The sequence below is a fragment of the Mustela erminea genome, chromosome 4 (assembly GCF_009829155.1).
Source record: "Mustela erminea isolate mMusErm1 chromosome 4, mMusErm1.Pri, whole genome shotgun sequence".
Classification (NCBI taxonomy): domain Eukaryota; kingdom Metazoa; phylum Chordata; class Mammalia; order Carnivora; family Mustelidae; genus Mustela; species Mustela erminea.
The window spans coordinates 134,454,127-134,481,097 of NC_045617.1; the positions used below are offsets into that span (position 1 = coordinate 134,454,127).

A 26,971-nucleotide genomic window follows, 5' to 3' on the forward strand; every position below is an offset into this window, starting at 1 on the left:
GAATACATTGGGTTTTATTGTGTCATTTGTCTGAATACAGACTCCGTGGAATATCGAAATGATACCCTGCTCTGAACTCCAAGTTGAAAGTAAGTTTTTATTATACTTGAGGGAAACAGTGGGTTCAGCTGCTTATTGCAAGGAGCAATTGTCAAGGGAGAGTTAAACTCAATTACTGTAACCATACTGAATAAAAAATACTGCCAAGAACAAAAATACGCCTGGGTAAAGACAGCCACTGAATAAAAAAAAATCGACATAAAGCGTATCAAATATTTATTTATCTGGGCAACAAAGGACTATGATACATTGACAGGCATGGAAACTACGCCAGCACAACTCAATACAATACAACTCGAACTGCTTCCAAAATGGCCAGTGAAAATACAGAATACCAGGTGGTCCCAAATGTTTGAAGTTCTTTGAACAAAAAGAGAGAGCGAGTAAGAGAGAGACAGAGTGTGGGGGTGGGGGGAATCCCTTACCCTTGGTTTAAAGACAATACTCATTTATTGCTCAAATGATGCTTTCAAGGGAGGATAGTGAAATAAAATAAACTTTTTTTTTTCTCCCCACAATACATAGAAGGGTTATCAAACCACTCAAGTTTAAAAAATCTTTCCAGGGTCTGATATCAACTTTTTTCTTTCAGTTCAATGAAATGCTAAATGTAATACTAATTATATATAAAATTTTATTTTACTTTTTAAAATTCTGTTCAGCTGTTTCATTGTCGTCTTTAACATGCTACAACAGGGCTAAATTCATGAATCCCAGAGGGGGGAAAAAAAATCCCCCAAACCTTGAATTTCTAAATAAGTACCATGAACCACATGAAGAACTAATAGGGAAGATTCAAAACCCACTAAACAAGAGGTAAACGAGATCACCAGATAAATTAAAAAAAAAAAAAAAAAGAGAGGCTTAAAACAGACTCACCATATTTACAATTCCCATTAAATTACACATAAATAAATATATACAGAGACGTGAACACGGATTCCCTTATATAACTGTGAATCGTGTTGCCAGAGAAAGTTCAAGTTGGTCGCTTTACCTTGGAGAGGAAAAAACTTCTACAACTGAAGACATGACATGGAACTTCGTGTATTTGTGTTCAAGTTTATTCACAATACTGATAAAAATGTCATTTTCCTTTACGCCTTTTTTTTTTTAAAGTATGGCTACAATCTGAAGTATGTAAGGGAAGGTGGTGATTCAGTCCCATGAAGCGCATATAGTATTTTTTTAAATTTTTATGTTATTATTATTATTATTTATTTTATTTTTTTTTTAGAAAAAAATGTTTTTAGCTTTTTTGTGGTGGTGGTTGTTGTTGAGTTGTTGGGTTTTTTGTTTTTTGTTTTTTAAAAAATCGTTCACAAACTTGGACAGAACTTTTCTTTGCTGGCTCCACGGCCTGTTCTGTTCTCTTAGGCTCCACAGGAGGGCAAAGGGGAGTTGGTGCCGACGAGGGACTTCGAGGCTGGGGGCCCAGTCAGCAGGTGCTGTCCCGCTGACGGCTGAGAGTCCCCCCAGCGTCTGGGGGACTGAAGGTGGTGGCGGCAGCATCAGCAATAGCAGCAGTGGGGAGGGGGGCAGGGGCGGGGCGGGGCGCTGGTCCCAGAGCTGTCACCTGCCCATGGCGGTAGGGGACTGGAGACGACTGGGTGGGTGGGCTCGCCGGACTGGTGAGGCGGGAGAGGCAGGGCAGGGAGGACAGCCTCACTTTCTGTGTTTCTCCTCTTTGTCACTGCTTTTGGCGCTGTTGTCCGTGTGGCTGTTGGGGTTGTTGCTGAGGTACATTTTGTCCATGGCCTTGAGGGCCTCGGTGAGATAGTTCTGCAGGGCTGTGACCGCGGCGCACACCGCTGGGCTGCCGAAGCCGTGGGAGATGAGGTTGAAGTGGGTCAAGCAGCTCTGGATGCCAGGCTCCAGAATGGGGTTCGGCCGCGAGTTCCCCAGGGGAGATCGGTCCTGAGCCAGCAGGTCAGTGAACTCTTTGCATATCTGTCTGCAGCACAAGTGAAGCAGAGAGAAAGGGGGGTTGGGGAGCAGGAAGAGAGAGAGTTGAGGCTCCCCTGTGGGCAACGTGAGCAGCAAAAAGAAAACCTTTCTCCCTGCAGAACCCTGACCTGACCCAACGCCCCAGAGACAGACTTGGGGGGGGGCACAAGACGGAAGACCCAGTCACCCCTCCATGTCCACTGAATGTGGCCCTTCCTACCTTCACAAATTCTCCCTCTCTCGCTCCCCAGCTACACCTAACAACTAGCCCCCTTCTTTCTCACTCACACCAAACACCCCTGACACAGAGAAACATTGCACATGTTTAGAAGAGAAACAAAGGAGGAGGAGAGGGATGAGGAGTCAGAAACAAAAGCATTTCCCAATAGCCAATAGCATGCAGCCATAAGTTGTCCTGTTCAAAATATCAGAGAGACCTGCTTCCCGCTCTGTTCTAGGGAGACCTCAGTTGGTTGGATGAAATCCTACAAATAAGGCTGGATGCAGACAGAAAGGCAAACTTTTCTTGGGATTGTTTTGCCTTTAAATAAATGCACAAAAAATCGGTTACTTGGGGACAATGCAGACTGATATTGACAGCCAGCTCAGAGAGACAGACAGACAGAGTGCTGGGGAGGAAGAGGGACAAAGGGAGCTCAAGCAGGCTCCAAGCCCCAGTCTGAGAGGCAGGGATAGATCTCAAGACCCTGAGATCGTAACCTGAGTTAAAATCCAAAGTGGGACGCTTACCCAACTGAGCCACCCAGGTGCCCCTCAGACTGATTTTTGAGAAGAAATAGATGCTTCAATTTCAATTTCCCCATTCCAAGGGAAAATTGTGAACACAGGGGTGCTTAGGAAGCTAAGGGAAGAGAAAAAGTTGAAATCTCAGAAAGGGTCTTGAGAAGTCGGAAATACGGACAGCGGAGGCCTGTACACCGGAAGCTGTGAATCTGGGAAGCAAGGCCTAGGTGGGGTCTTCCTGGGGCACCAGCAGTCTGGAGGGGATGGGGGTACTGGTATGAGGCAGGTGGGGAAGAGGGAGAATGGGGGAGCACTTGGCAGGCTGCCTTCTCCAAGGCCAGCTGATGTCCCCAGGCTAGACACTGCCCCAACGGAGGCCTCACAGCCTCTGCCCTCTGGTTCCAAGCCCTCCTGTGACATCAACTTTGATAATTAAGGGCTTCCAAACAAGCCTTTTAATTTCCAGAAAACATATCAAAACAGTCATTTTCTTTTCACATACCACCTGGAGAAGCCTATTCAGCCCAAGCACTGACGGGAATATAACTTGGGCCATTTTGAAACCTATTTGACATCTCACCTGTAGGCTAAAACTTGTGGGCTGTGTGTGTGTTTGTGTGCCTGTGAGAGAGACAGAGACAGAGAGAGAGAGGGACTTTCCAGGAGGAAGGCGAAAGAAAGGCAAGAAATGGGATAAGGGATTAAGGCTGAATCTAGGACAACTTCTGGCTTCCACATTTTGCAGGCCACTGCTTAATCCTTGCTCTCGGAGCACATATTGATAGGGGACAAAAACTGATACAAGCGAGCCTGTTTTACCCGTTTACAGACTCAATGCTGGTCTTTCTAAAACGACACAGTCACCAATCCACACTCAGCTTCCATCAAACCCCTACCATACTCCACCCCCATACACACTTTTTTTGTTTTAACTGAAAAGGGGGAGCAGAAGAGTGGATAAGATTAGGAGCACACCAAGAATCCCACTTACATTTCCCCTTTAAGGTTGAGTATGGATTCTAAGACTGTGTTGGTAACTTCAATTATTTATGACAACAAAACTGATTAACACCAAACGAAGAGAGGAGAAAAGTGTGACCAGAAACAATTCTGGTTGTTTCTCTTGACAGTAAGACACAGACCCCGGAGAGGTAAGGTAAATGCCTTACTTTGTAGCCAGAAGCATGTTTTTTCTTGTCACTTGCTCATTGGGATCGGAATGTTGTCGGTTGAGAAATTCAGCTACTGCTTTGGCAGGAAATTCAGTTTCACACACGTACCCGAAGTCCCGGGCTAGGTGGACTGCTTCTCCTGGCAGGAGGAGAGAGGGGAGGTGAGTGCAAGAGAATGAGAAGAGTTGAGGTCAGATTTTCCTTCCAACACTCTTATTTTCTTAACCCAGATGTTTAAGAAAACACAAACTACTTGTTTTCTCGTTTCAGGCATTTTATTTCCTTCTCTGTAGGATCTGGCAGATGATTTTATCAGGAAAAATGGCCACTTGTCCCAGTCAAGCCAAGAGGACTTGAAAATGCATATCCCATCCCCCACCCACCCTGATCCCTGATGACATTTCCCCAACTTCTCTTTTAAAATGTTCCTTGGATTCCAACCTCACACCTATCAACACATTCATAAATGATATTCATAATTACTCGCTGAGTTTTTCTGCAAGGGGAACAACTAAAGGTTTACATTTTAACTTGATCGCATATAATTATCTGTTCATCCAAACCGATTAACCAAGAGGATTTGAGGGTCACTCCACTGAGTCTGTCTGTGTTGTTGATTTTCGAATCTTTGGTTTTAATTTCCTGAACCAGTTGGTTTTTACTGCAGGGCTTCCTGCCATTAGCTCCAGCTCCGGAAGAACGCATGCGCCAATTAGAGCATCAAAGCCCTCTCTGCAGAGCTTGTTTCCATAAAATGGAGCGGATCACAAACAATAACAGTTCTCCAGAAACTGCCTCCCTGGAACAGGGCTCAACCCCCAAACTCATGCACACTCTCACAATACACCCAAAGCCACTTCGACCATTTCCTTTGCGCTTAATTCTTTTGGGGTATGCATAGTGGGTTCTGTATGTACTCATGGTATTTTTAATGCAAAGCTACTGTTGTTGAGCTTCTGGCCCCGAAGAACTGCTTATTGTTTAACAGTTATCATCTTTAACGCTGTTCACAGATTGCCTCCTGAGAGTCCTCCTCAAGTGCATGATTTTAAACTTTACTACAGTTCTTTATAAAGCTGGAACCCAAACTCCACTGTGATCTATCTCCTCAACTGTAAGGTGTAAAGAAGATAAAATGCCTTCTTTAAATATAAATGGTAGTTTTGATATCTACCTGATCATTTAAGTGTCTTTCTTTTTCCAATGGCAGGAGACATTTCCAACACAACACAAAGGAAAACGCAAGACAGCTTAGACATTCCTTCTAACACATCTAAACTTAAGCCAATTTACTATCAGAAGAACTTAAAAGGAATCCAGAGGAAGTAGGAATGTGAGTGGATTCTGATGACAGTGTATCTAGAGCACAGAGTGAGAACAGGGGTAGCTTTTGTTTTAAAGGGGTTGGAAGCTTTGTGTGTGTGTGTTAAGAACTGCCATGAGGAACTTTCAGCAAGGCTTGTTTTTCTTTTTTCTTTCCTAGCCCAACAATTCAAAATCTAAGATTGCTCACTTTTCTTCCCCTCCACTAGAGAAGCACCATTAAGTAAGAGATAAGGGAGCATATGTTTGGAAAACAAAAACCTAAAAGGGCATATAACCCTGAGCTTTCAGGACGGTCTTAAATCAGGATGCAGGTCAAAGATTCCCAAATTAATTCAGGAAGTAATGGTCACGCATTTCTCAAACGCAGATGTCAGAATAGCTTAAGTGATTTACTGCTGAGCTCTGTGGAGGAGACAGAACTTGGAGAGAATATGCAGTTCTTAAATTTTCACGTTGTTTAGGTCAGAATTGGGTTCAGGGAGGTGGAATTTTATGGCAAAGGGGAAGAAGAAAGGAGGACAGGAGTAAATGCAAATAGTTTTTTGACGTGCCAGGATTCTGTTCCCTTCCAGCTATATTCGCCAGGAAAAAAAAAAAAAAAATGAAACTGACCAACTGACACAAAATACAACCAAACATCTGGCCACAGAGTATTACCCATTTTCCCAGAAGACAGTTCCCTTCTTGTTAGCAAGTGGACTCGCTTACCCTCCACTAGTGACGTGAGCAGGGTGACATTGGCAGCTTTACGTCTCCCTGCTGGCAGATTTAATCCTATTTTGTCCAGTTTTTCTCTTAAAGATCTTCCTCCATTTTTAGACTTCGCCCTGTTTCACAAATACATTCAAGAAAGGGATTTAGAAAACACTGGGTGGCTCTGAGTCACATTATAGTCACTTTAACAACCTCCTAACATGTGCTTTTTAAAATTGAGAATCATAGCCCCGAGATACTTAAGGGAGGGAAACCTAGGAAGGAATGGTAGGGAAAGATCATGGGAGACAAAGGCTGAACTGTAAAACACCCCCTGTGTTCAGTTATTCCTGCAGCCCTGGTGGCAGGTTGGAAGGTTTTGATTCCGCAACTCTCTAAAGAAGAACCACAAACAAACAAACACGGTTCTCATCTCTGGGGTTTGAGGTATTTTTGAGTTCAACTGATTACTGTGTATTTTCCCTGTTGTTACAATCACACAAATCCCAATGGGGTCTTTAAATTGTCTTTGCAAGAATCACTGTTAGGCTGTTCAGAGTAACCAAAGTTATCATCACTCTCACGTTTCCTGTTCTGGCTTTAACCCCAATGGGAAATTCATTTTACCAACTGTTTACATGCCATGTCAGTAGCCTAACTGGAAATGTCAAAAGCCGGTATCGGCCTTTAAAAATTTCACTGATTTCAGAGACAATGGAGGTGGTTCTTATAAATAGATGTCTAAATAGACTCCCGTAATCAGAAAGTGGTTAAGATAAATTGTTTAAATAAAACAGCAAATTAATTAATTTCAGATTTTATTCCCTACTCAAGTGCTCTTTAATTGTGTGGATTAGATTATACTCCCCTAGGTAAACAGTCTCCAATACTGGGGGTGGGGGAAGGGGAGGAAAAAGCAGAGGTTTCAGATCTGTCAGAGAAAGATTACAAAAGGAAGCCAAAATGACTGTGAAGGAGGAAGAGGAAGAAAACACTGGAAAAGTGGATGTCTGAAACCTTCCAAAAGTGGTTTAATACGCTTTGTGTGGAACATGCCCACCAGAGCGGGACTATGGGTCCAATGATGAATAAATAAATAAACGGCAAACTCTTTTTAAGTTTTTGGTCTACTTTAAAAAAAAAAAAAAAAAGGAAAAGGAAAAAAAGATCACCTGGGAAAGTTCAGGCCAACACCCACCACTCACAAAGCTGGGTTGAACCCTAAGAAGGCGAAGCCCAAAGCAGGGAGAAACCTGCCCTGAGGGAAGGTGCTTCACCTCACAGACCCTTATCCAATCTTATCTAGGAAACGAACCATTGCGACCTCGCAGGGCTGAGACGTGTATCCCCAGCCACGTATGTAACACGCACTGGTGGGTAACAACTACACAGAATGCACGTACACGTGTCCTGCGTGCTGCCTGGAGCACGTCGCGGCAGCAGTACCTGGGAACCACTAACGTGAGCGCCTTAGGCACCGGGAGTCGCCGTCTGGCCAGAGGTGACGGTGACGCGGGGTGGGGGGGGTGGGGAGGGGGCTGGGCGGCGGACTCAAAAGAAAGCCAATGTCTTCTACTTAAAACCCTATTCGAGGGACGGTGGGTTACCTTCGGAGACCCTACACGGACGTAAGGCAAAGTAAGGCGCCTGAGAGGAAGTTTTCCAGGGCGTGCAAGGTATACGCGAGGAGGGAAAAGGCGGCTGCACGGCGCCCCGCCGCTGTAGCAGCCGGGACTGAACCCGCGGTGCAGTGAGCTGCGCGTGCGCGCGAGGAGTTGGGTTGGGGGCGGAGGGCCTGGGGAGCGCGCCGCGGCGACGAAACCGAGCGCGCGCCAGAAGCTCGAGGGCGCGAGAAGGCTGCGGAGAGCGCAGGCGCGCGCCGCCTCATCCCGCCCCTAGCTCCCACCCACCCCGTTTTACGCCCTTCTCCCCGCCCCTTTCTTTCCCGCGAAGGGAGGGCCACGGCGCGAGGCCCGTGTGCGTCGTCGCCCAAGCGCAGGCGCAGTGTTTCCCCGGGCCGCGGGGCGGGGCGGGCAGGGCGGTGCCGGGCCTCACCTCCGCAGCACTCCGCCCAGCAGCGAAGCGTTGAGACACTCCGGCGGTGAGAGGCGCCGCTGTACTTCCGCCACCGTGACCTTGTACTTCGAGGTGGAGCTGAGGAGCGAGAGACGACCCGGAACTGAACAGAAGACTTCGTTGGGGTTCACGACGCCGCCGAAGAGGTTGTCCTTGTTTATGGGGATGGCGGAGACGGCGTTGCTGTTGGACTTGGACAGGGACACGGGGCCTGCGGAGACAGACGGGGAAGCTGCGTGTGGGCGTCGGGGGTCCCTCCCAAGTCCTCCCCGACCCCGGCTCTCGCCCCGGCTTGCGCCGCAACCCCCACTTTCCTTCCAGCCCTGAAAAATCCAGTGGTTCCTTTCCCCCACCTTCTGCCTTATTCCCTGCTGTACTCCCGTTCTGGGGAGCAAGCCTCATCCCCTCGGCGCACCCCGCCCGGCGGCCGGGAGGCGCCCCCACCTCGCCCCACCAGCTTGGACTGTGCTTCTGCCCCGACCCTTTCCTGTTAGCCGTCAGGGTGCTGTCTAGAAATGGTAGTGAAACTGTGACCCTCAGGGCTCTCATCCGAGGAGAGGTGCTGCAGTACGGGTATAGGGTGCAGGGGAGGGGATTACGCTTGCACACCGAGAGCAAGCTCCGTGTACTTTGGAGGTTTTGTGGGGTGGGGAGTTCAGTGTTGGGGAGAAATTGTTACAAAGATCAGCAGAGAGTTGAGATGGCTGAAGTGGCCTGTATGTGAACATTGCAGCTAAGGCACCAAGCTGGGAGGTGGTGGATTCTCTGGTCACACACATGGCAAGTGCCCCATCCTTTTGATAAATAGGCCCTTTCCTATGTTTAGTTTTAAAAAGGACCGTTTAGAAATGCATTCCACAGTCCCATTTTGAACTGGGAGAGAAGAAAGATAAACAGGCCTACCATAGGCTCTATCAATGCCCTTCTGTTGAGCAAAGAGTTAATATCCTTGTCTGCTTGAGTGTCTTCATTGGCAAGTGGAGAGGATATATTCTTAATAGGCAAAATCATAAGCTCTTCCTTGTCGGCCCCACCATAGAAAAAAATTCAAGACCAGGAAAAAGTGTACTACCATGTTACATTTCTCCACACCAGTATAATTCAGATGCATTCACCACCATTTACGTCCTGTATGCGTTTGTATTTTAAAATTCCACAAGGAGACATATATAACAATATGCATACATTCTCCTCAGTACTCCTCCCTCCTTAATGGGGATATTCTAGATGTATGGGGAGGTGGGGGGCTCTAGGTTTTGGATAGATCACTTGTGACATTAATAGCTCTGGGGAGGCTAATAGAGACAATAGGAGTTAAACGAACTCTTGAGAGATTACTAATAAAAGAGCCAATTATCATGTCGACTTGGAAAGAGCATCTCTTAAGATTTATCCCTTGCACATCTAATTTGACGTGACAAAGACTTCACAGATGCAAAAATGAAACTTTAAACTAGCTAACAATATACTGATTGGGGTTAGAAATGAGAACAGTTTTATATAGCATCGTCCTCTGGTGGTGCCTAGAATTCTGCAATGTAACATTGCTACTATAACAACAACAAAAAAAAGCTGCTGTGAATAGCATTTAATCCAGTAAACTTTATTTCTACTCACTAAACACAATACAAATTACAAATCCATCCAAATCACTTGACACTTTTTAAAAACAATTTCTGCTCTGAACAATTATGCTAATAATCCTGACATCTTCAAGATGCTAATTTTAACCAAAAGCCAAATTTTTGTTAACCTAATTCACAAAGTTTAAAAACCCTTAAACAGCTAATGAGAAATTAAATTGAAGAACATGAAAGTTTTTTTTCTTCCTCTGCTAAGGAGTGGTACAAACGACACAACTCTCATAGTGATGTTGAATTATTTGCACTATTTTAGCATTATACACTTCTTAATACTCATGGCCACTTACACAATGGATTAACTAAACTGTTAAACCATTTCAAAATTGAAATGCCACTTCCAAATCAGTTCAACTATTACACATTTCATGTGTCTGTCTAGATATCATTAAACTAAATTAAATGGTCAAATCATGAACAAAGCTAGCCTGTTGCCATTACTAACATACTGAAAGCCGATCATTTAAAGCATGGCTGTTCTATGCCATCTATTTGCTAATTCTGAGCCTTTAGGAAATCCTATTTGAAAAAAATAAATACAGCTCTGAGAGTTCTTTTAAATAGCAGTATGCCTGTAAGGACATGCCTGGAATGTAGAAGGAAATGGCTTACCTTTCTTAATTACAGTTTGATCTGGGATGTTAATACCCGGGTCTTCTACATGCTGCAACAAAAGGATACACATGGATGTAAGTGTGTAATCAAAACAAAAGGAAATGAATATTCTGTGCAAGATGGGGGGAGGGGAAGGTGTAGAATCAAAATTTCCCCCTCCTGTATAGTGACATTTATATATAAACATCTCTTCTTGGCTTATTGGAATTTGAGGCTTTGGAACTCAAGAGGTTTCACTGCACACCCACAGCCAATTTCTCCTCCCCCAGCAAATAATCCATGTTTGAAGGAGATGGGGGTGGGGAATAAAACTTTCTTTGGAAATTAAACCAAGTTTTGGAGCACCTAATCTTTCTCACAAAGTCAGTTTAACCTTTAAAAATGCACCTAGCTTTAGTTTGGCGCCTCAGTGGCTTCGGACTTTAGCGGTTCCAGTGTTCAAGCAGCAAAAGCCAGGGAAACACAATAGAAATGACAGAGGCGGGAGTAACAGGGGAGTGTTGTAAGCATTTTAGGTAATGTGATAAAAAGCAAAGGTGTATACACACCTTCACTTATGGAAAATTAAAATTATTTTTAAAGACGATTATAGCCTAAACTAGGTATAAGAAACAAATATGAAAACGATTAAAACAAAAGCAAAAACCTCTGAGGGTATTTTTTCCCCCTGTTGTCCAGCAGCGGGTTTGTTGGTGTGGGGTTTTTTTTCTTCTCTCTCTCTCTCTCTCTCCCCCCCCCCCTTTTTTTCCTTTACAGATGGATGGGTATATGTGTGTGCTAGAGTCAAAACGTGATTAGAAAGTAAAATGAAATCATGTTTTCTAATGCAGAAACTGACAGGCAATATAATGTCTGGCTGTGTTTACAAATTAGCACCAGGGCTGCTGAGATAGAAGATTTCGCAATCGTTACCAAACACAGGCATTACCATTTAAAAAACTATTACTTCCTTCTCTAGTCTTTGTCCAACAATAATACTGATTCGAACATTTTCCATTCTGTCTTGGATTTATGCTCCTGTTAATTGTGCCTGATCGCAATGATTCCGGGTGGATGGTACTAAGTTGCTTTATTACAGGTTTTATTATACTCAATGCTCTCATTTGTAACTTGCCTAAAGTGCTTCTGGATTTAAGTATAATTAAATTGAGAAATGTTCAGAAATGACTACTGCTGCAGTTCTTGTGTTTTAACTATATGGGGAAATATGATCCCTTTATGCATGCACCCTAAACCCATAAAGTAAATGTAGTGTGGCATAATACTTTTATTTGTGTTATTTCTAGACCTTGTCCATACAGGGAAGACTGTTAAGTTTAAAACCCCACTGAGATATTAATGATTAAATAATTTTCACCATCAATTTGATTTTCTTAAATATTTAGCAGTCATTCTTATTAAAGGTTAACTGTTGCAGCAATGGGAAAATTGAAAACAACCCTTTTCCTGACCCAAATTCCTTTGAAAGAATTTTTTTCTTAATAGGTGGGGGAGGGTGGGGAAGAGCAACAACTGGGTTTCCTTGTTTTTATTTATCTTTTGGTTAATTTCTCCTACTGACTAATTTCACCACAAAAAGTGACTATACAGGTGTTAAGAATTCACACCAGCCACTTTGGAATTTTTGCAAAGTAGAGCAATTCTAATTCACAGTAATTCCAAAGGGCTGCAGTGCATTTTGCAATTCAAATATGTCCAAAGAGCGGGTTAGAAAAAGGATTCAGAGACTCTTTGGGAAGGGGAACTGAAATGATCACAACTTCCAGGTTTGTTTTTTAATTGCTTTTTCTCAACAACTGCTCCTCTTATTTTACTTCCCAAGAAATGCAGTTTAATGTCAGTTTCCAAAAACATTTATGAACACAGACATACACACAATGCTTTCTAAACCCCACAATGGATCAATTGCCTGCTTTCCTTCTTTCCATGCAAGGCTGCTGAATATAACCAACAAATTTCAGTGATTAACTGGGCCAAATGAGAGCTGTAATAAATTTTCTATTTTCCTATGTAACTTAAATAATGTTTTAAATTCACCAAGCAAGCAGGTAAGTTCATCTGACCATTTTCTTTGCAATCTAATGCAGTAATCATTAAACTGTCAACGGACATATTGCTGCAATATTTGATGCACTAATTTGAAATAGCATTTTAGTAAAAATCACATCCAGATACATTTCCTCTCCAAAGAAAAGCAGCATTAACAGAGCCTTTACAGCTTTAATAAAATTATTGGCTCATTCTAATTCCATTTCAGGAGTGTTGTGAGGAAACCATAAATACGTAGAACTGAAACAGAGATGCTGGTTTAAATTTAATTTCAGAAAGTATTTTCAAATTATCAATAGCCTGGTTTACACTGTAAACAGTAAATGTGCTAATACCATGCTTATTCAGAAATCGTTTTAAACTGCATTTATCGATAACTGGATTAGAACTCAAATAATGTATTGCCCAATAGTCTCAAAACATTTAATTTAATATAGGGTGTAGCAGGTTCTGATAGGAGTTGGGAACCCAGCTAATGATTTATGAGGTCAGCACTTAGCACCCCTAGGAGAAGAAGGAGGCTTCATTTTAATGTCCCTCTGCTCCGATTTGCTACTTAACTATTCTTTAATCAGGGTAAGCTACACACAGAACTTTTAGACATCACTAGTGCTTATGAAATCCGGTAGAAATAATTTTCTTAATATGTTGTTCACACTTTATTTTAAACTCCTAGGGTATTTAATGAGTTCTTTTGGTTGAATTGAACATCTTTTCCAGGACAGGGATAAATCCCGCACGCCAGACGCAGCGGTGGAATTAGATCCTCTCCCAATCGAAACAGTTTACTGTCCTGGAGAGGGGCAGATATTGTTAATGGTGACATTCATCTGATTTATTTCTGTGTCGGTGGAAATGGTAATGCAGGCATTGTTTGAAGGAGCTCCAGGAACCATTGTTCTAGGGCTATAACTCTCAACTACTTTTTAATTTTTTAATTCGGTCGTTTATGTGGGTTCTCCAAGTGTCCGCCCAAAAAATAAAACGGAATTTTGAAGAAGTAAATGCCACTGAGGGAAACCCCGGGCCACAGTCTGTATGTCCTGATTAATCTTCTCTGGGGGTGGGTGAGCAGGGGCTGCGTTCTCCCTCGCGCCGCCCGCGCGGCCTCTTACCGGGACGTCCTCGATGGCGTGAGGTAAGGAGTGGATCGGGAGGTCTCCGAGTCCTGAGCTAAGCCCGTGTGGGCCGTGCAGGAGGTCTTCGTGCCGCCGGTAGTCCCTGCGAGGATCCAGGCCCGAAAGCTGGTGGGGCAGCCCCCGGTGCGTGTGCAGGAGCCCAGACTCCTGGCTCTGCCTCTGGCCGGGCCAGCCCGGGTGCTGCGGCTGCGGCTGGGCGTGCAAGGGGTTCAGGCTGTAGGGGTCGTTGACGTGGGAGTAAGGATCTTGCGACTGGGGGTAGATAGGCTGGTAGGGCGGGGGGAAGTAGGGGGGCTGGAAGTCGGCATTGGGGGTGTGGGACAGCGGCGGGGCGCTCGTGTAGGGAGATTGACCTACAGTGCCCAGCTGGGGCAACCGCGCCGTCCCGTTGCTGGTGCCGTCGTGGCGGTCCTGAGAGAGAGAAGAAGAAGAAAGGGGGAAAGAACAAGAAATCAGGCGTCGAGTTACATCTGTCCACTCTAAATCCACTCCGCAAGACTGCGTGGGAAACCGTTCATTCCCGTCGGCAGGCCGCCGAAAGAAATGAGCTCTAAGTTGTTCATTTCGGTACCCCCGAAGTGAAATGGGCTTCTTCCAAAAACGCAGAGAATTAGATCGTGCAAATGTGGGGGCATAAGAGGCTCTGTTTAGGCGTTTGTTTCAAAGGGGGGGGGGGTGATAGAAAAAGGCCTTCCAGAATACAGCCCGTTAAGCTGCAGCATGAAACCTCCCTTAAGCAAAATTAAAATTCCTGCTAAATATTTAACAGTAGAAGCGGCCTTTTCTTTTTCCCCCGGATTTGAACCTGCCTGCCACTGCGTTATTGTTTACCCTGTTCCATTTATTTGGAGGAGGGAAAAATCATACACCTTCAAAGACTATTACCATTTTCATGACTATTTAAATAGAAACATTTCGTAGAGGGGCTGTAACGAAAGCACACCTTTAAATTACCAGCTTAAAGAAGGTTTTAACTGCAAGATGGGGTTCTGTCTTTTCCGCTTTCTCAGTTAGGAGCATTTTTCTCAATAGGGTCGATTTACAATATGGATGGGGAGAGGGGGGACGTCCAGTCAACGTTTAAAATAGAAAGATTCAGCCTTATTGGGTTTAAAAGAGAGAGGTGCAACCCGGCGCGGAGGCTCCCGCCCCTTGCACCCCAGCCCCATAGGGCAGAAGAAACGCCAGACTTTATGTTCCTCTATTGCAATTCGCTTGCCAAAAAAGCGAACAGAGTTGATTCCAGGGGGTGCGAGCCCAGGGAGGTTCAGCCCCGGCCCCGAGGGCAGGGGACACACCGGGCAGCGTTTTTCCTGCATATGGATTAAGCATCAAACGTTGAGAACACCTCGGAACAAGTGAAGACGCAAAGAAATAAGGATGAGCGTGGCTAGGAACACGCCTGGGGAAGTAGCGGCGAGGTAGGTCTGCGCGCCGGGAGAGGTCGAGCGGGGGCGGGGGGTAATGCATTCGATTAAAGAATGAAAAAAGCGAGAGAAAAGAGGGAAAGAGCGAAATGCAAATGGAAAAAGGGGTGCCCTGAAGGAAACCTGAGCGCGAAACCCGAGGTTGGGGCAGGTCCGCAGCACCAGGTTTCCAGAAGAGAATTCCTAAGGAAACAGGGATGGGGGTGGGGATGGGACTCACCATAGCTGAAAAACTGTGAACTAACATCTGCGAAGAGTCTGGGGTAACGAGTCAGGGTGGAAAAAAACAAGCAAGCCTGGAGAGCCCGGCTGCCCCGCCGCCCGAGCGCGCCCCACACAAAAGGCGCCGAGAGCCCCGCGCCACCCAGGACTCCAGTCACGGCGCAGACACTCCCCCGAGCGCTGGAGCCCCGCTCTGGTCCATCCGAACTTGAACCACCGATTCGAGCGGCGCCTTCAGCTGGTCGAACCCACGGTCTCTATCCTGCCGTGATCGGTTATGATTCAAAGTTCCTTAAAAAATGAAAAACCCCAAAAAAAGGAAAAAGAAAAAAGTGTGTGTGTGTCTGTGTGTATGTGCGTGTTCCTTAATCCGTGTCTCCCCTCTTTTCTTAGCGGCGGCTTCGCTTGAGCTTCTAATAACCGCGCTGGGCAGCGTTCCTGGAGCCTCCTAATAGCAGATATTCATGACTATTAATATTACACGAATACTTAATAAGGGAAGAATGCCTGGAAATCGAGCGTGAAGCGGAGAGGCAACTCGCGCCGGAGCCGGCTCTCAATGCAGTCCATTGACGGGAGCCTCAGTGTAGCAAATCGGAGGTGGGGAGAGGGAGCGCGAGAGACAAAAAGCGGGCGAGAGAGGGAGCGGGCGAGCGCGCGGGGGGCCGCGGCGCGGCGTCTGGCGAATCACAGGGAAGGGGCAACATTTTAAAAGGTTGCAGGGCATGCAAAAGTGAAAGAGAAAGAGGGAGCGAGGGAAACCGAGGGAGAGAGCGCAGAGAGGGAGAATGTGTCTGCGTGCGTGTGTGAGAAAGAAAGTGTGGGTGAGAGAGTGGAGCCCAGAGTGGGGAGCGGGGAGGGAGGGAAGGAGGGAGAGCCCGAGAGGAGGAAGGGAGGGAAAGAGGGAGGGAGGGAAGGAGGGGGAGGGGGCCGAGCCGGAGCGCACGGAGGGGGAGGCCGAGGGGGAGGGGGAGGGGGAGAGGAAGCGAGCGAGGACAATCAGACCTAAAAGGCTGGGGCAGACCTCGGGATACCGTGGGGGCCGCGCGTCGCGGGCAGGAGCTGCCGGGGACCGCATCCGAGCATTCATCGGGCTCTCGGCGCGGGAGGTGCTGCCCGGCCCTCTCCGGCCGCGGGCTCCTCCGCTCCGCAGCCGGGCCTGGGACTCGGGATTCGGCTGCCCGCCGCCGCGCCGCTCTTCCATGGCCCGGCGCCCCGCCCGGGACCGGCCAGCCCGCCCGCTCCACCGGCCCTCGCCTCGGCCGCCGCTCAAGCTTCCCTCGGACAGCCCGGGCCGTTCGCTCTGCGGCAGCTGCCGCCCGCCCTCAGCTCTCCCCGGCAGGAGCTCGGGGAGGGAGAGCCGGGACGCGGTCCGGGGCGCGCAGAGACGCTAAGCGGCCCAGCCCGGGCGCCGCTGGCACGGGCTCCCGGCTCCCGGCGCAAACCCGTCCGACTGGCTGGGCCACTCCCGCCCGACGCCCCCCCACCCCCATCCGCTGACATGGCTCGCTCTCTCCCAGCGCGGCAAGGCTGCCGCCGCTGCCAGTCCGCCCGCTGGTTTGTCAGAACAAGCGGCACCTCGCCTCCTGCGTGTCCCTGCAGAGCCCCGACATAATTAGACAGCCCTGAGCGGGCTCGGAAACCCGAAATCCCTGCTCCGGCGCTCGCCCACCGCAGTCAAAGTTGTTGAAACATCCCTCACTGTGTTCTCTCTCTCTCTCTCTCTCTCTCTCTCGTTGCCTCACTTACACACACATTCACACGCGCCCCCACAGGGTCCCTCCAGTTCTTTGCCTCCCACCTAGGTCTCAAAGGCGCCCAGCGCCGTGCAGAGCTTCGAACCCCGCACGCCGAGGGCTTGGCACCCAGAGCTGGGTTTCGGCCTCCGCGAAGGTGAAACGCTCGAGCCTCGGGCCAAAGCCCTGGCGGGGACAATTCACCTGCGGAGACTGGGGAGCAAACTCCTACCAGTTCGCAGAGCACACCCCCCCCCGCCTCGGGCCTGAAAACAAAGCGGCTAGTGTGCCCCGGGGTCTCTGCGCCCCGCACGGCGCACAGCAGGAGCCCCCAGAGATGAGCCCGTCCCCGCGGGATGTCACCCTGCGCCTCATGGGGTGAGGGGAAGGAGAAAAGGAAGAGCCCGGGAAAGGAGAAAGATTTTAAAATAGTCGACGGAGAGGAGAGGGGGAAGGGAACCAGTGACACACCGTTCACACAAACCCGGGTTCTGATTTCAAGTGAAGACGAGACCCACGCTGCTGCGCCCGCACAGACCTCTGCTCCAGACATTTCCAGCTCCAAATGCCAAAGAGAAAGAAAGGAACAGAGAAGAAAAAAATAGCGAAAGCTGGGACTATCACCTATTTAGGTAATCATCGGCCTCGGGCCCCCTCCCCCTCCTGTGACTCCTCCGCTTATTTCAGCGCGGGTTGTGAAGGAGTTCCGGGCCGCGGCAGCCAGGCCGGTTCCCAGCGCCTCCCGCGGGCGGGCCAGTGGTGTTGGGGCTTCCCCGGTTGCTCCAATAAGCCGAGCTCCGGAGACCCTGGGTTTTAAAATGGGCTCCAAAGAGGCGCGTTCCACCGGCGCCGCGGGCTCCGCACACCGGAGGTCGAGTGCAGCCGGATCAGGATTCCCACGGTCACTCAGCCGACTGCCCGGCAGCTTCAGGGCCCGCAGCTTGAGGACCCGGCAACTAGGTGGCTCCACGCGGTGCAGCCCTCCCACCTTCGCCCCAGGGATGCTCTCAAAGTATCCCTCAGAGGGAGAAGGTGCTTAGAACTTCTTCAGCAACACAGATACCCAGGGCGAGCCCCGTAGCAATTTGGGAGAGGGGCGCTTCCAGACTGAACCCGATAACTGGGAGGTGCAACACAGGTCAGAGCGAAGTGTGCGGGTGCCTTCTCCAAACAGAAAAGACCCTTCCTTTTTAGAAAGGGGGAGGGGAAGATAGGAAGGAAGGAGGGAAAAATGAATAAATAAAAGAAGGAATATGAAAGATCGGAGAGGACGTAAGGAGGGAAATGGGATTTTCTCTTTCCTTTCTCTTTCTGGTGACTCGGGCTCCCAGAATCTCGCTCAAGACACACGCAGGGTGCACAGACGCGTGCCCAATTGCCAGCAACTGCCTCAAAAACCCATGTTCCTCTTTCCACTCTTAAGCAGTCCCCAAACTGGCCGGAAAATAGAAGGGGGGAAAGTGGGACACGCGCTTCCAAGGAGGAAAAGGAAAGAAGACAGCATCCACATCCTTCCTCTCCAGCTTCTCCCTAGAGTTCTTCGGGCGAATTGGAGAGGCGGGCGCTGCGCTGGGGAAAGTTTGTCCCACCCGCATTTCGCAGCTGGCTGCGAGGAAACGAGGAGGAGCGGGAAGGTAGAGCTCGGAGCCTGCGGCCGCAAGGATAGCCAGCACCGCGCTTACCTCGCAGTCCTCGTACTTGATATTATCCGTCAGTTTCCAAAGCATTTTCATGGATCGGCGTGAACGGATTTGCCCCCTTCTCCGCCTCGTACCCAAGTGGAGCTACTCTCTGGGTAAGCGCAAAGTGTCGGCTGCCGGCGGTGAGCGCAGGAGGAGGAGGAGGAGGAGGTCGAGGAGGAGGAGGAGGAGGGCGAGGGCGAGGAGGAGGAGGAGGAGGGCAAAAAGGAGGAGGAGGAGGGCGAGGAGGAGGAGGGTGAGGAGGAGGGAGGAGGCGAGAAGGGAAAGAGCTCCCGTGTGCGCTCGGAGATCTCCCTCTAATGGTAGAAACTTTTCCCTTTTCCAGCTCTTTACCAACAGCCTAATCGCCTCATTAGCATATCAACAATAGTCCAATTGCTCGCCAGCACCGCAATCTGCGGCCGGCCGCTCCGACCCAGGTATAAAGGTCTCTCGGAGCGGCGAATTTGCTCCTAGAGCGCACGCCTGCCCGTGAGCCCAGGGAATCTCCCCTGAGACCAGCCGCGCGCCCCGGTCCCCGCCGCCGCGCCATTCTGCCCCTCTCCTCTTCCTCTCCGTCTCCTTCTCGAGGGAGATGCCCTCCGCAAAAACCCGGCACCGTGCAGGGTCCAAGAGGCTGCGCCTGGGGCTCGTCTTTCACCACCTCTCCCTCACCCCTGCCTGCGCTAACCGCGCTGTCCTTTCGGCCCCGTCCAATTTTATTAGAAATTATTATCCCTTTCGCAATTAAATATAATCATCAAACCAAGACCGGCAAAGTCACTCCAGGATTTCTGCCCAACAAGAGATCGCCTCCGCTCGCGGCAGCCACCATCTCGGGCCGCAGCGCCTTGGGAGTTTTATTGGCTTTGCGCTTACCCCCCCATCCCCCCCCACCCCACCCCCAGGTTGAGAATTTTGCCAAACAGCTCCAGTCGCTCGGCTGGGGTTTGCGATCCTTTAATTGCTGCGTGTAAAATAAAAATTGTACCCCGAAGAGGTTAGTTGACAGCTCCAGGGGTTAAGTGATTTTCCTCTCATTTGTATGAAGCTAGGGCTGACTGATAATTCAACGTGGTGTTGGGGCTAAGGGTTTCGTAGGTGCGATGTGGACAAAATACAGAACTCCTACGGAGACTCACAGTCGCTCCTGGAGTTGTACGGAAATACCGACATGTGTGCTTCGTGTCATGCATGCATCAAAATAAATCGCTAGGAACCAACTCTTCGCTGTGCTAATCTGCTCCAGTTTTCCCAAGATCCCCCTTTTTAATTAAAGCAGGGAGAGTTCCTTCATGATTTGGTGATGTTACTAAAGCGGGCGCGCTTGCGGCGCAGTGCCCGGCTGACGCGGAACCCGAGGCCCCGGGGCCACCCCCTGGTCCAGGTTGGCCAGTCCAGGCTTTCCCGGCTCCACACAGGGACTGGCTCGCCCCAGCGGGGCTTTATAGATGTTTTCCTTCTGTTTTGGCGAATTGTTTTAAAGAAGAAATTAAAAAGAAAGACGTGATGTAATCCTTTGAAATACGGAGTAATTAATTTTTCTGGTCAAACTTCTCATTTGCCCTCCATAAAAAAGTTTTTGTGTGTCTTTCTCTCTCTTGAATACTGCAAATTCATCAACAGTAGGTCTGCCTCAGAGTTGCTCTAGGAACGACTTCTGATTCCACCTAGGCCTGTCTTTTGCAAATCTCCAGGCCTCCCAAGGTCTCCAAAGCGTGTCCTTGCAGAGCGGGTAAAGGGTGTTGCAAATCCAAGATTTTCTTAACAGGTGGAAGGAAGGCCGGAGGAGGGCCGACCACCTCCCTACCCCACCCCCCCACCCATTTGCTGAGGGCAATTTCTCCTTCCGGATGGCTGCAGCAAATTCCCCAAGCCAGGCAGAGTAGGCCAGAGGCCCTCCCAAAAGTTAGAGAAATGGCTCGAGCTGGAAGGGGGATTTAGAGCATGAGGGACACCCTCCTCCGGCCCTGCCCTGCACTCCTTTTCCCCACCTGCACACTATCACAGTTCTCTGGCTGAACACAGCCCGAGGTTAAGCGCCACGCCACGCTCCACCCGGAAAACGGTCAACTTCCAGCACTCGCACCACTCACCCTGAGGGGCTGCCCCAGGGCCCGCCGCCCAACGCAGTGGATTGAAGTCGGGAGATGGGCCGCCGCGAGCATTTACACCTTCCCAGCAAGCGGCCACAGCCTCAGAGCATGAGCTGTAGGCCAAATCCTAAACCTGCGAGCGTGGGATTTTTACACCCTCGGACGTTGCCGCACAGTGCTTAAGGAAACTTCAAGTTTCGCTTTCTTTCAGATTGTGGGCTGGGGAAGGCATTCAAGGCCCTTTATCTTCTCCACCCATCCCCCCTTGCTGACCGGCGCCCTGCAGATTTCTGGCTCCGCACCCTCTAGGGCTTGCTAAACTGTTGTTGTATTCCCGCCGAGGGTGCCTTTGAGGTGCAGATAAGGGCCTGCGGGCTCTGCGCCACCGCTGGAGTTCTGGGCCTTCAAGAAAGGCCCAGGCGAGCGCCCCAGTAGATCATGGAGCCAGCGGAGCCGCATTTGTAGGAACGTCATTACCACGACAAGTCTCTTCATTGCATGTCAATGCTCTGTCCCCACCAGCACCCCAGGGCAATAGCGCCAGGCCTGGGGCTAGAGGTGGGGGGTCCAGGCCTGAAGTGGGGGCGTGAAGAGGCCGTTGGAGGGAAAAATGAGTATCAGTGTGAGACGGAGACACTGGCAGAAACAAAGAGACAGCAAGGGGTCTGAATGACTCTTCTCTGGTCCTCACCACTCAGTGGGACCCGAGGGCACAAAAGGCCAAGCCTGAAGGATCCAGCCCCTCCAGGCCCCAAATCCACGTGCCCCACCCGAGAGGCAGGCTTCCCACCACTTGCCAAACTGTGAGCCCGCAGGAGCCAGGCTCAGGGTTCACTCCTTTCCCCTTTGGGCCATATTCTCACTGCACCCGAATGGTAGGCCCTCTGGAGGCTCAGACCCAGGATGATCCTCCGCTACTGGTGCCTTCTCAGACCCGAGGAGTTCGGCTGGGAGGTCTACCGGTTTTGTGGAGAAAACTGCAAGGACCTCACCCCAAGACCTTCCCCAGTCTACACCCTCCAGAGAAAAGAAGGAAGAAGGGCCCTGAGGCCCACTGGAGCAAGGCAGGGAAAGGTGTGGATTCCCAACATTTGTGTTTGGTGTGGGTCTTGCATCCTTAAACCACAAAGTCAGTCTAATTTGGGGGATGAAATTGCATTTTCGTGAGATTTAATTGGGAGGAGAGGTATAAAAGAGCTCAGGGTTAATAAAAATAATAAATAGAAGGAGAGAAGTAAAAATCGCAAGACTATTTCCTTTCCCCAACTCCAAAGAATATAGAAAAGACAAGACTTCTGAACTTTATTTCTAATGGCATGAATCTGAAACAAGAAAAAGAAAAAGAACTCGCCCCTGAAAAGGGCAGAGCCTTGACTTCTCTCTGGGGAGTTCCCCACCTTCGGTTCAAATCACCCTGCAGCCTTTTCTGCGCACAGAATCTTGCCCTAACCAGGCCTCCTTGGCCAGGAGGTTCGGTGGGAGTGGGGGGAGGGAAATAGGGTCCCACGGTTCCCATGATGAAATCCGCCAAAGAGGAGAGTGTCTGCTACCGTCACCAGCCTGTGCAGAGCTGCCCTGGTTTCCACAGAGGAAATGTCTGGAAGTTAGGAGAGAGCCAGAAGAATGTTCCTGTGGCCCGGGTTGGGTCAGGACTCAAGGAGGGGAGGATCAAGGGCCCATTTGGCCTTGAGGTACCCGAGGCCTAGCCGGCCGAGTTTGGCAAACTTTGGTTTCTGCAAATTTTGGACCTCCCTTATCACCCATCATTCACCCCTTATCCAGTCACCCCAATCTGTAGCCCAAGAGGCGAAAACTGGCTTCACAACTCGGACCGAGAGAGAGGCTAAACTTTGTACAAACTCTTTTAAGTATTTCCCCAAAGAATATTCTCGCGGGCGCGCCCCGTCCATCCGGACCCCTTTCCATTCTCCACACCCACTAGGCCCCCCAAATTGGAGACAGAAAAAGAGACAGGTGCACCAGAACCCCACCTCATGCGTCGCCCTGGGGTCTAGGGCAAGAACGAAGGCGTACAGAGTAGTGAACCTTCCTTACCACGCACTGCAACCCCCGCCCCGCGCCCTTCCCCCTCCCGAATTAGTCACCCTCCCTTGTTTCCACTGGGTGGGGAGGGGGGGGCGTTAAAGGCCGCAGCGCAAACCACAAGTGACCCCCGGGGCCACCTGTGGAGCGTGTGCCGGACTTTGCTCCGCTCCGGGCCCGCCGGCAGCGCGTGTTTTTTCTGCCCTTTCTCTCCTGGGAACTCTCCTGGGCGCTGCCAGGCGTGCCTCGCTTACGACTCTCCTGCCCAGGGCCAAGGCTCTTCCTCTCCGCCTCCCCCCTCCCGGCACCCTCCCCTCCTCCACCCCCGCCCACTTCAGCCCCGCCAAGGCAAACCCCCGTACCTGCCAGTCCCCCATTTTGGCAAGTATGGACATCGCGGCTCGGCGCTCCAGGCGATGGATCCCCGCCGGGCATGGGCTGTAGGGCTCGGCCGGGCCCGCTCCCTGGAATCGCTTAGACAAATCCTCCTTTTTTACCTGCTCACCAACATCTCACCTGGTCATAAAGAGCTGGGTTGCTACCTGCCGACGCATGCGCGCTAGCCCAGGAATTCACTCCGCCAGCTCTCGTCCCAGCGCCTCGCAGAGCTGACCTGGGAAGTGATGGATTTATAGCCGCGGCAATCTCGCCATCAGCTCCAGCTTTTCCCAACAGCCCCAACCCGCTTTCCCGGTCAGTTTCTGACCGGGGAACAGAGGCAGACTGCTTGCTGGGGTGTGCAGGGCTCGATGCGAGTGTGAGTGGGTGTGTTTTCGCACTCAAGCAATGGGGGCATCTATGCGCTCTTCCCCAGACTCTCCTCTCCCCCCCCCTTGGAACTTTGGGGCTGGGAGTCTCCACCCCGAGGTGGGGAGAATTGGAGGTGGGGAGGGGAAAAGAGCAAGGCCCGGAGATTGGGCCCGATCCAATAGGTCCCGCACACCTGTACGCTTGCGGTTCGGCCAGACCCTAGGCCGGGCCTCCCCACTAGCTCGGGAGATTGAGGACAGTCCAGGCCCTCGCGGATCGGAGTCCGCAACCCCCAGGGGGTTCAGCGTCCAATCTCAGATCAAAATGTTTCCCAGTAGGTGGAAACGTTCGCGATTCTGTTTCACTTCTGGCTTCTAGTTCAGTCTCCTCCCACCGCAGACACACAAACACACACTCTTGCACACTCATACACTTACACTTCTATTTAAGGTGGTCCCCTCCCCCACTCCTCGTTCCCTGCTCTTTATCTTTTCCAATAATAAGTCTTTAAAGTAGAATGGGGGCGTTGGTGGTTCTGGGATGGGCAACTGAGGTTTGGGCTGGGGTTTGCTTTCCCATGACAGATAAAATCACTCAAGTGATTTCACCGCTGCTTCTAATTAGAAGGGAGATTTAAAGGAAGCCACAGGATTTGGGGCTCCCGAGGAGCTCACCTCCGCATCAGGAACCACACCTGGTTGGGAGGGAGGCCCGGGTGAGGAGCTTAGCCTCGGGCCGCGCTCCTCCGAGACCCTGCCCGCCCCATCCCGGCAGCGACGAGATGGGAGAATCCGGGGCTTGGGCCTGTAACCTCCGGGACAGGCTCTGAGGCAGGGCCGTTTACCCTCCCCGGCTGGCTGCCGTCGCGGGGACTAAGAGGAACAAAGAACCAGCTTCAAATCGACCACGACACGTCAGGCAAAATGTGTAAGAGGTCAGCTCAGAAGCTGAGGAGTGAAGACTTGTCCCCATACTCAAACTGCCCCTTTCTAGCTCTGAGCTCGAGCCTCCATACCTGCCCCACTGGCCTTGTACCCTCCTGGCATGCACAGAGATGGTGTGGTTGGTGACTCTCAAGGAGTCTCCGTGTCGCCTAGGCATTTGAGTTGTCCTTGGGCTGAGGGACTCTCATCCCTGTGCCTATTCTCTTCTGGATTTGAAACTTTCTTGGACCTGCCTTAGAACCTTGCTCAACAAGTTTGGTGTGTTTGTGGGTGCTTCCCCCCCCCCTTGCGAGAACTTTAAATAATTAAAATTACGGTCTTTTTAACCCGTAGTATCTTCACTTCACTTTCCCGGCTTTCTCCATACTGTCAGAGCAGGTCGGTGAATGTCGAATTCTTTAAAGTCCCCAGACAGACGCGGGAGGCGCGTCCCGGAGATTCCGGCGGGGGGCGCTGTGCTCTTTTACAAAATGAACACCGTTCCCGGCCCCGGCGGCCGCACTGCTCGCGCGCACCGGTGGCGCAAGAGCTGGAGGGACCTGAGACCCGCTGGCGGGGCCCGGCCGAGCTCGGGAAGGACCGGCGAGCGTGGGCTGGGGCTGGGGTGGGACGCAAAGAGGACCGTCTCCGACTCTGGTACCTTTTAGGGGCAGGGGGGTGGCAGGGCGTGTGCGGGAAAGAGAAGGCAACGCTACCAGCGCGGTTAAGCGCGAAGCCACGCAGCTCCGCTGGGCTGGATGGATGGACGAGATTTGGAATCGATGTAGCCTAGGCCTTGCATGAGGGTTTCTGTTCGGAGACTGGGGCTGGGGTCCGGGTGGGGAGGGGACTGAGAAGGAAGACTCCGGAAGCAGCCGGGAGCAAGCATTTCGCTTTGGAGAACGATCACTCGGGGTCCAGACTCCGCGCAGCCATTTACATTTACAGGCTGAGCGAAGTTACTGAGCTCGTTTGAACCTCAGTTTTACTCATTTGTAGAATGGGTAATTTGTTGTGAGAATTCACTAGAGGAAAGCGCTTAGCACAGCACTAGCCCACGTTGCGCTCTCAAGGAAAGCCGCGAAGCCTGGTCAAGGACCGTCTACTCCGCCCATCCCCCACCCTCAGAGTACCTGAGACTGGTTCAGTTCAAGATGCTGTCAACTCCCATTGGCCCTCCATTGGCACACTGCATTCAGACACTGTGGTCAACGGCGCCTCCAGCGACTCCTTCCATAAAACCCTCTTCTTCATGTGTGGGCCTTCCCCCTTGTTCCCCAGATACCCATTCCCGACTCCAAGCCTTTCCCCACTCGACCTCCTCCCGAGGCCAGCACCAGCCTGACTCTGCCTCCAGATGGGAGCCTTGGGGGGCAGGCGGGGTGGCACCTCCCAACTTCACCCAGCACCCAGACTCGGGTCAGATGCACCCAGTACCAGGGCAGTCCCAAGATCACGGGCTGCACTTGGTGACCCACGTCAGCACCTAGCAGTCTCCAGAACTGTGGCCTCAGGCCTCCTGCGAATCAGAGAAAAGTGAGACTTTTTTTTTTTTTCTTGTTTCTTTTTTTCTTGCTGGGTCAAGGGAAAGGACATCAGCAGTCCTCCTCCTCCCCTCTCCCAACCCTGCCTCCGAAAAGCAGGTTCCGCAGCTAACAGGTCCTGGGACTTCTCGACCCAACCACAAACTTTTCTGTGCGCTGCTCAGTGCAGGTGGCCAAAGCTGCGGGGAGAGGCTGGAAAACTTGGTTTCAGCTGGCACCAATCTCCCAGCTTCATCTCTTCTCAGGCTCTCTGCGGACCCCGGTGCCCAGAGGTATCCGGGTGGAATTTTTCATATCCTGTAACCCGCCTCCCAGCTCCAGGAGCCCCAAAGTTACAGCGGGAGCAATCACTCCCTTAGGGTAGAGCTGTGCTCCAACCGCATTCCTCCCCACCCCAGAACTTTCTGGACTTACCTCACCTTTTCCTTTTTTCACTCCGCAACAAGTGCCCCTCCCCAGTGTCCCCCACCCCGCCCACTGGAGGCTCCTTAAGGCACTTGGAAATTTAAACTTAAGTCTGAGCAATGGGTTAACTCAGAATTTCACACCTGTGGTGGCCTCAGCTTGCTTTTCCCTTAGAGGAGTCTGGAATTATTGCGACAGATTGGATGACGGCTCACTGCACCTGGAGCTTCTTCCCCTGTAGAAGTTCATCTTTCTGGCCCTTGGACCTGAAAGAACCTTCAACTTTGGTCATTCTTGGGCCCCTCTCAGTGGTAAAGTGGACCCTAGGATCAGAGCAGGGAAGGGAAAAGGTTTGACTCTTCTGGGGGAAAAGTGAGGGGAGCTATGGGGTGACTTGCCACGCCAGGACCCTCCAGCGATTCCTTCAGCACACAAAAGCCCTCTCAACTCTCCAACTGGATTAGAGCAAAGGATTAGGGTTACCAGTAACCGCAGAGGAAGCCAGACCTCTAACCGAAGTTGCCCAGGGAGAGTGCAGAAGGGACACACCGCTTCCCGGAGCTGCGCTCACATAGGTACCTCCCAGGCAGGCACACTGAACTGGGAGTTCTTGGAGCACTGGGTACAGAAGGCCCGAGGGGAGCAAAGGCAGGAGGCCCAGAGGCCAAAAACTTAAAGGTGCCCT

The 26,971-nt window shown here is 50.6% G+C and overlaps 1 protein-coding gene and 1 long non-coding RNA gene across 9 annotated transcripts; one reads left to right on the forward strand and one right to left on the reverse strand.

The window, feature by feature from the left end:
• Nucleotides 1–259: 259 nt before the first annotated feature.
• TFAP2A (transcription factor AP-2 alpha) lies at nt 260–23,227 on the reverse strand. 8 transcript variants are annotated; one of them, XM_032341076.1, is made up of 8 exons: nt 23,027–23,227; nt 13,815–13,872; nt 13,438–13,675; nt 10,271–10,322; nt 7,998–8,229; nt 5,958–6,076; nt 3,921–4,062; nt 260–2,014 (listed from the first exon to the last, which is right to left on the reverse strand). In XM_032341076.1, the coding sequence occupies exons 1-8, from the start codon at nt 23,097–23,099 to the stop codon at nt 1,726–1,728; spliced, it is 1,203 nt and encodes a 400-aa protein (XP_032196967.1). In that variant the 5' UTR covers nt 23,100–23,227; the 3' UTR covers nt 260–1,725. The 8 variants fall into 8 exon arrangements, with proteins under 8 accessions (XP_032196967.1, XP_032196966.1, XP_032196962.1 ...); XM_032341075.1 differs by lacking the exon at nt 23,027–23,227 and adding an exon at nt 17,318–17,437; XM_032341071.1 differs by lacking the exon at nt 23,027–23,227 and adding an exon at nt 16,116–16,326.
• Nucleotides 17,397–20,032, forward strand: LOC116589128. The gene is made up of 3 exons (XR_004285209.1): nt 17,397–17,478; nt 18,270–18,641; nt 18,872–20,032. It is a non-coding gene; the product is annotated as an uncharacterized LOC116589128 (long non-coding RNA).
• Nucleotides 23,228–26,971: the final 3,744 nt, after the last annotated feature.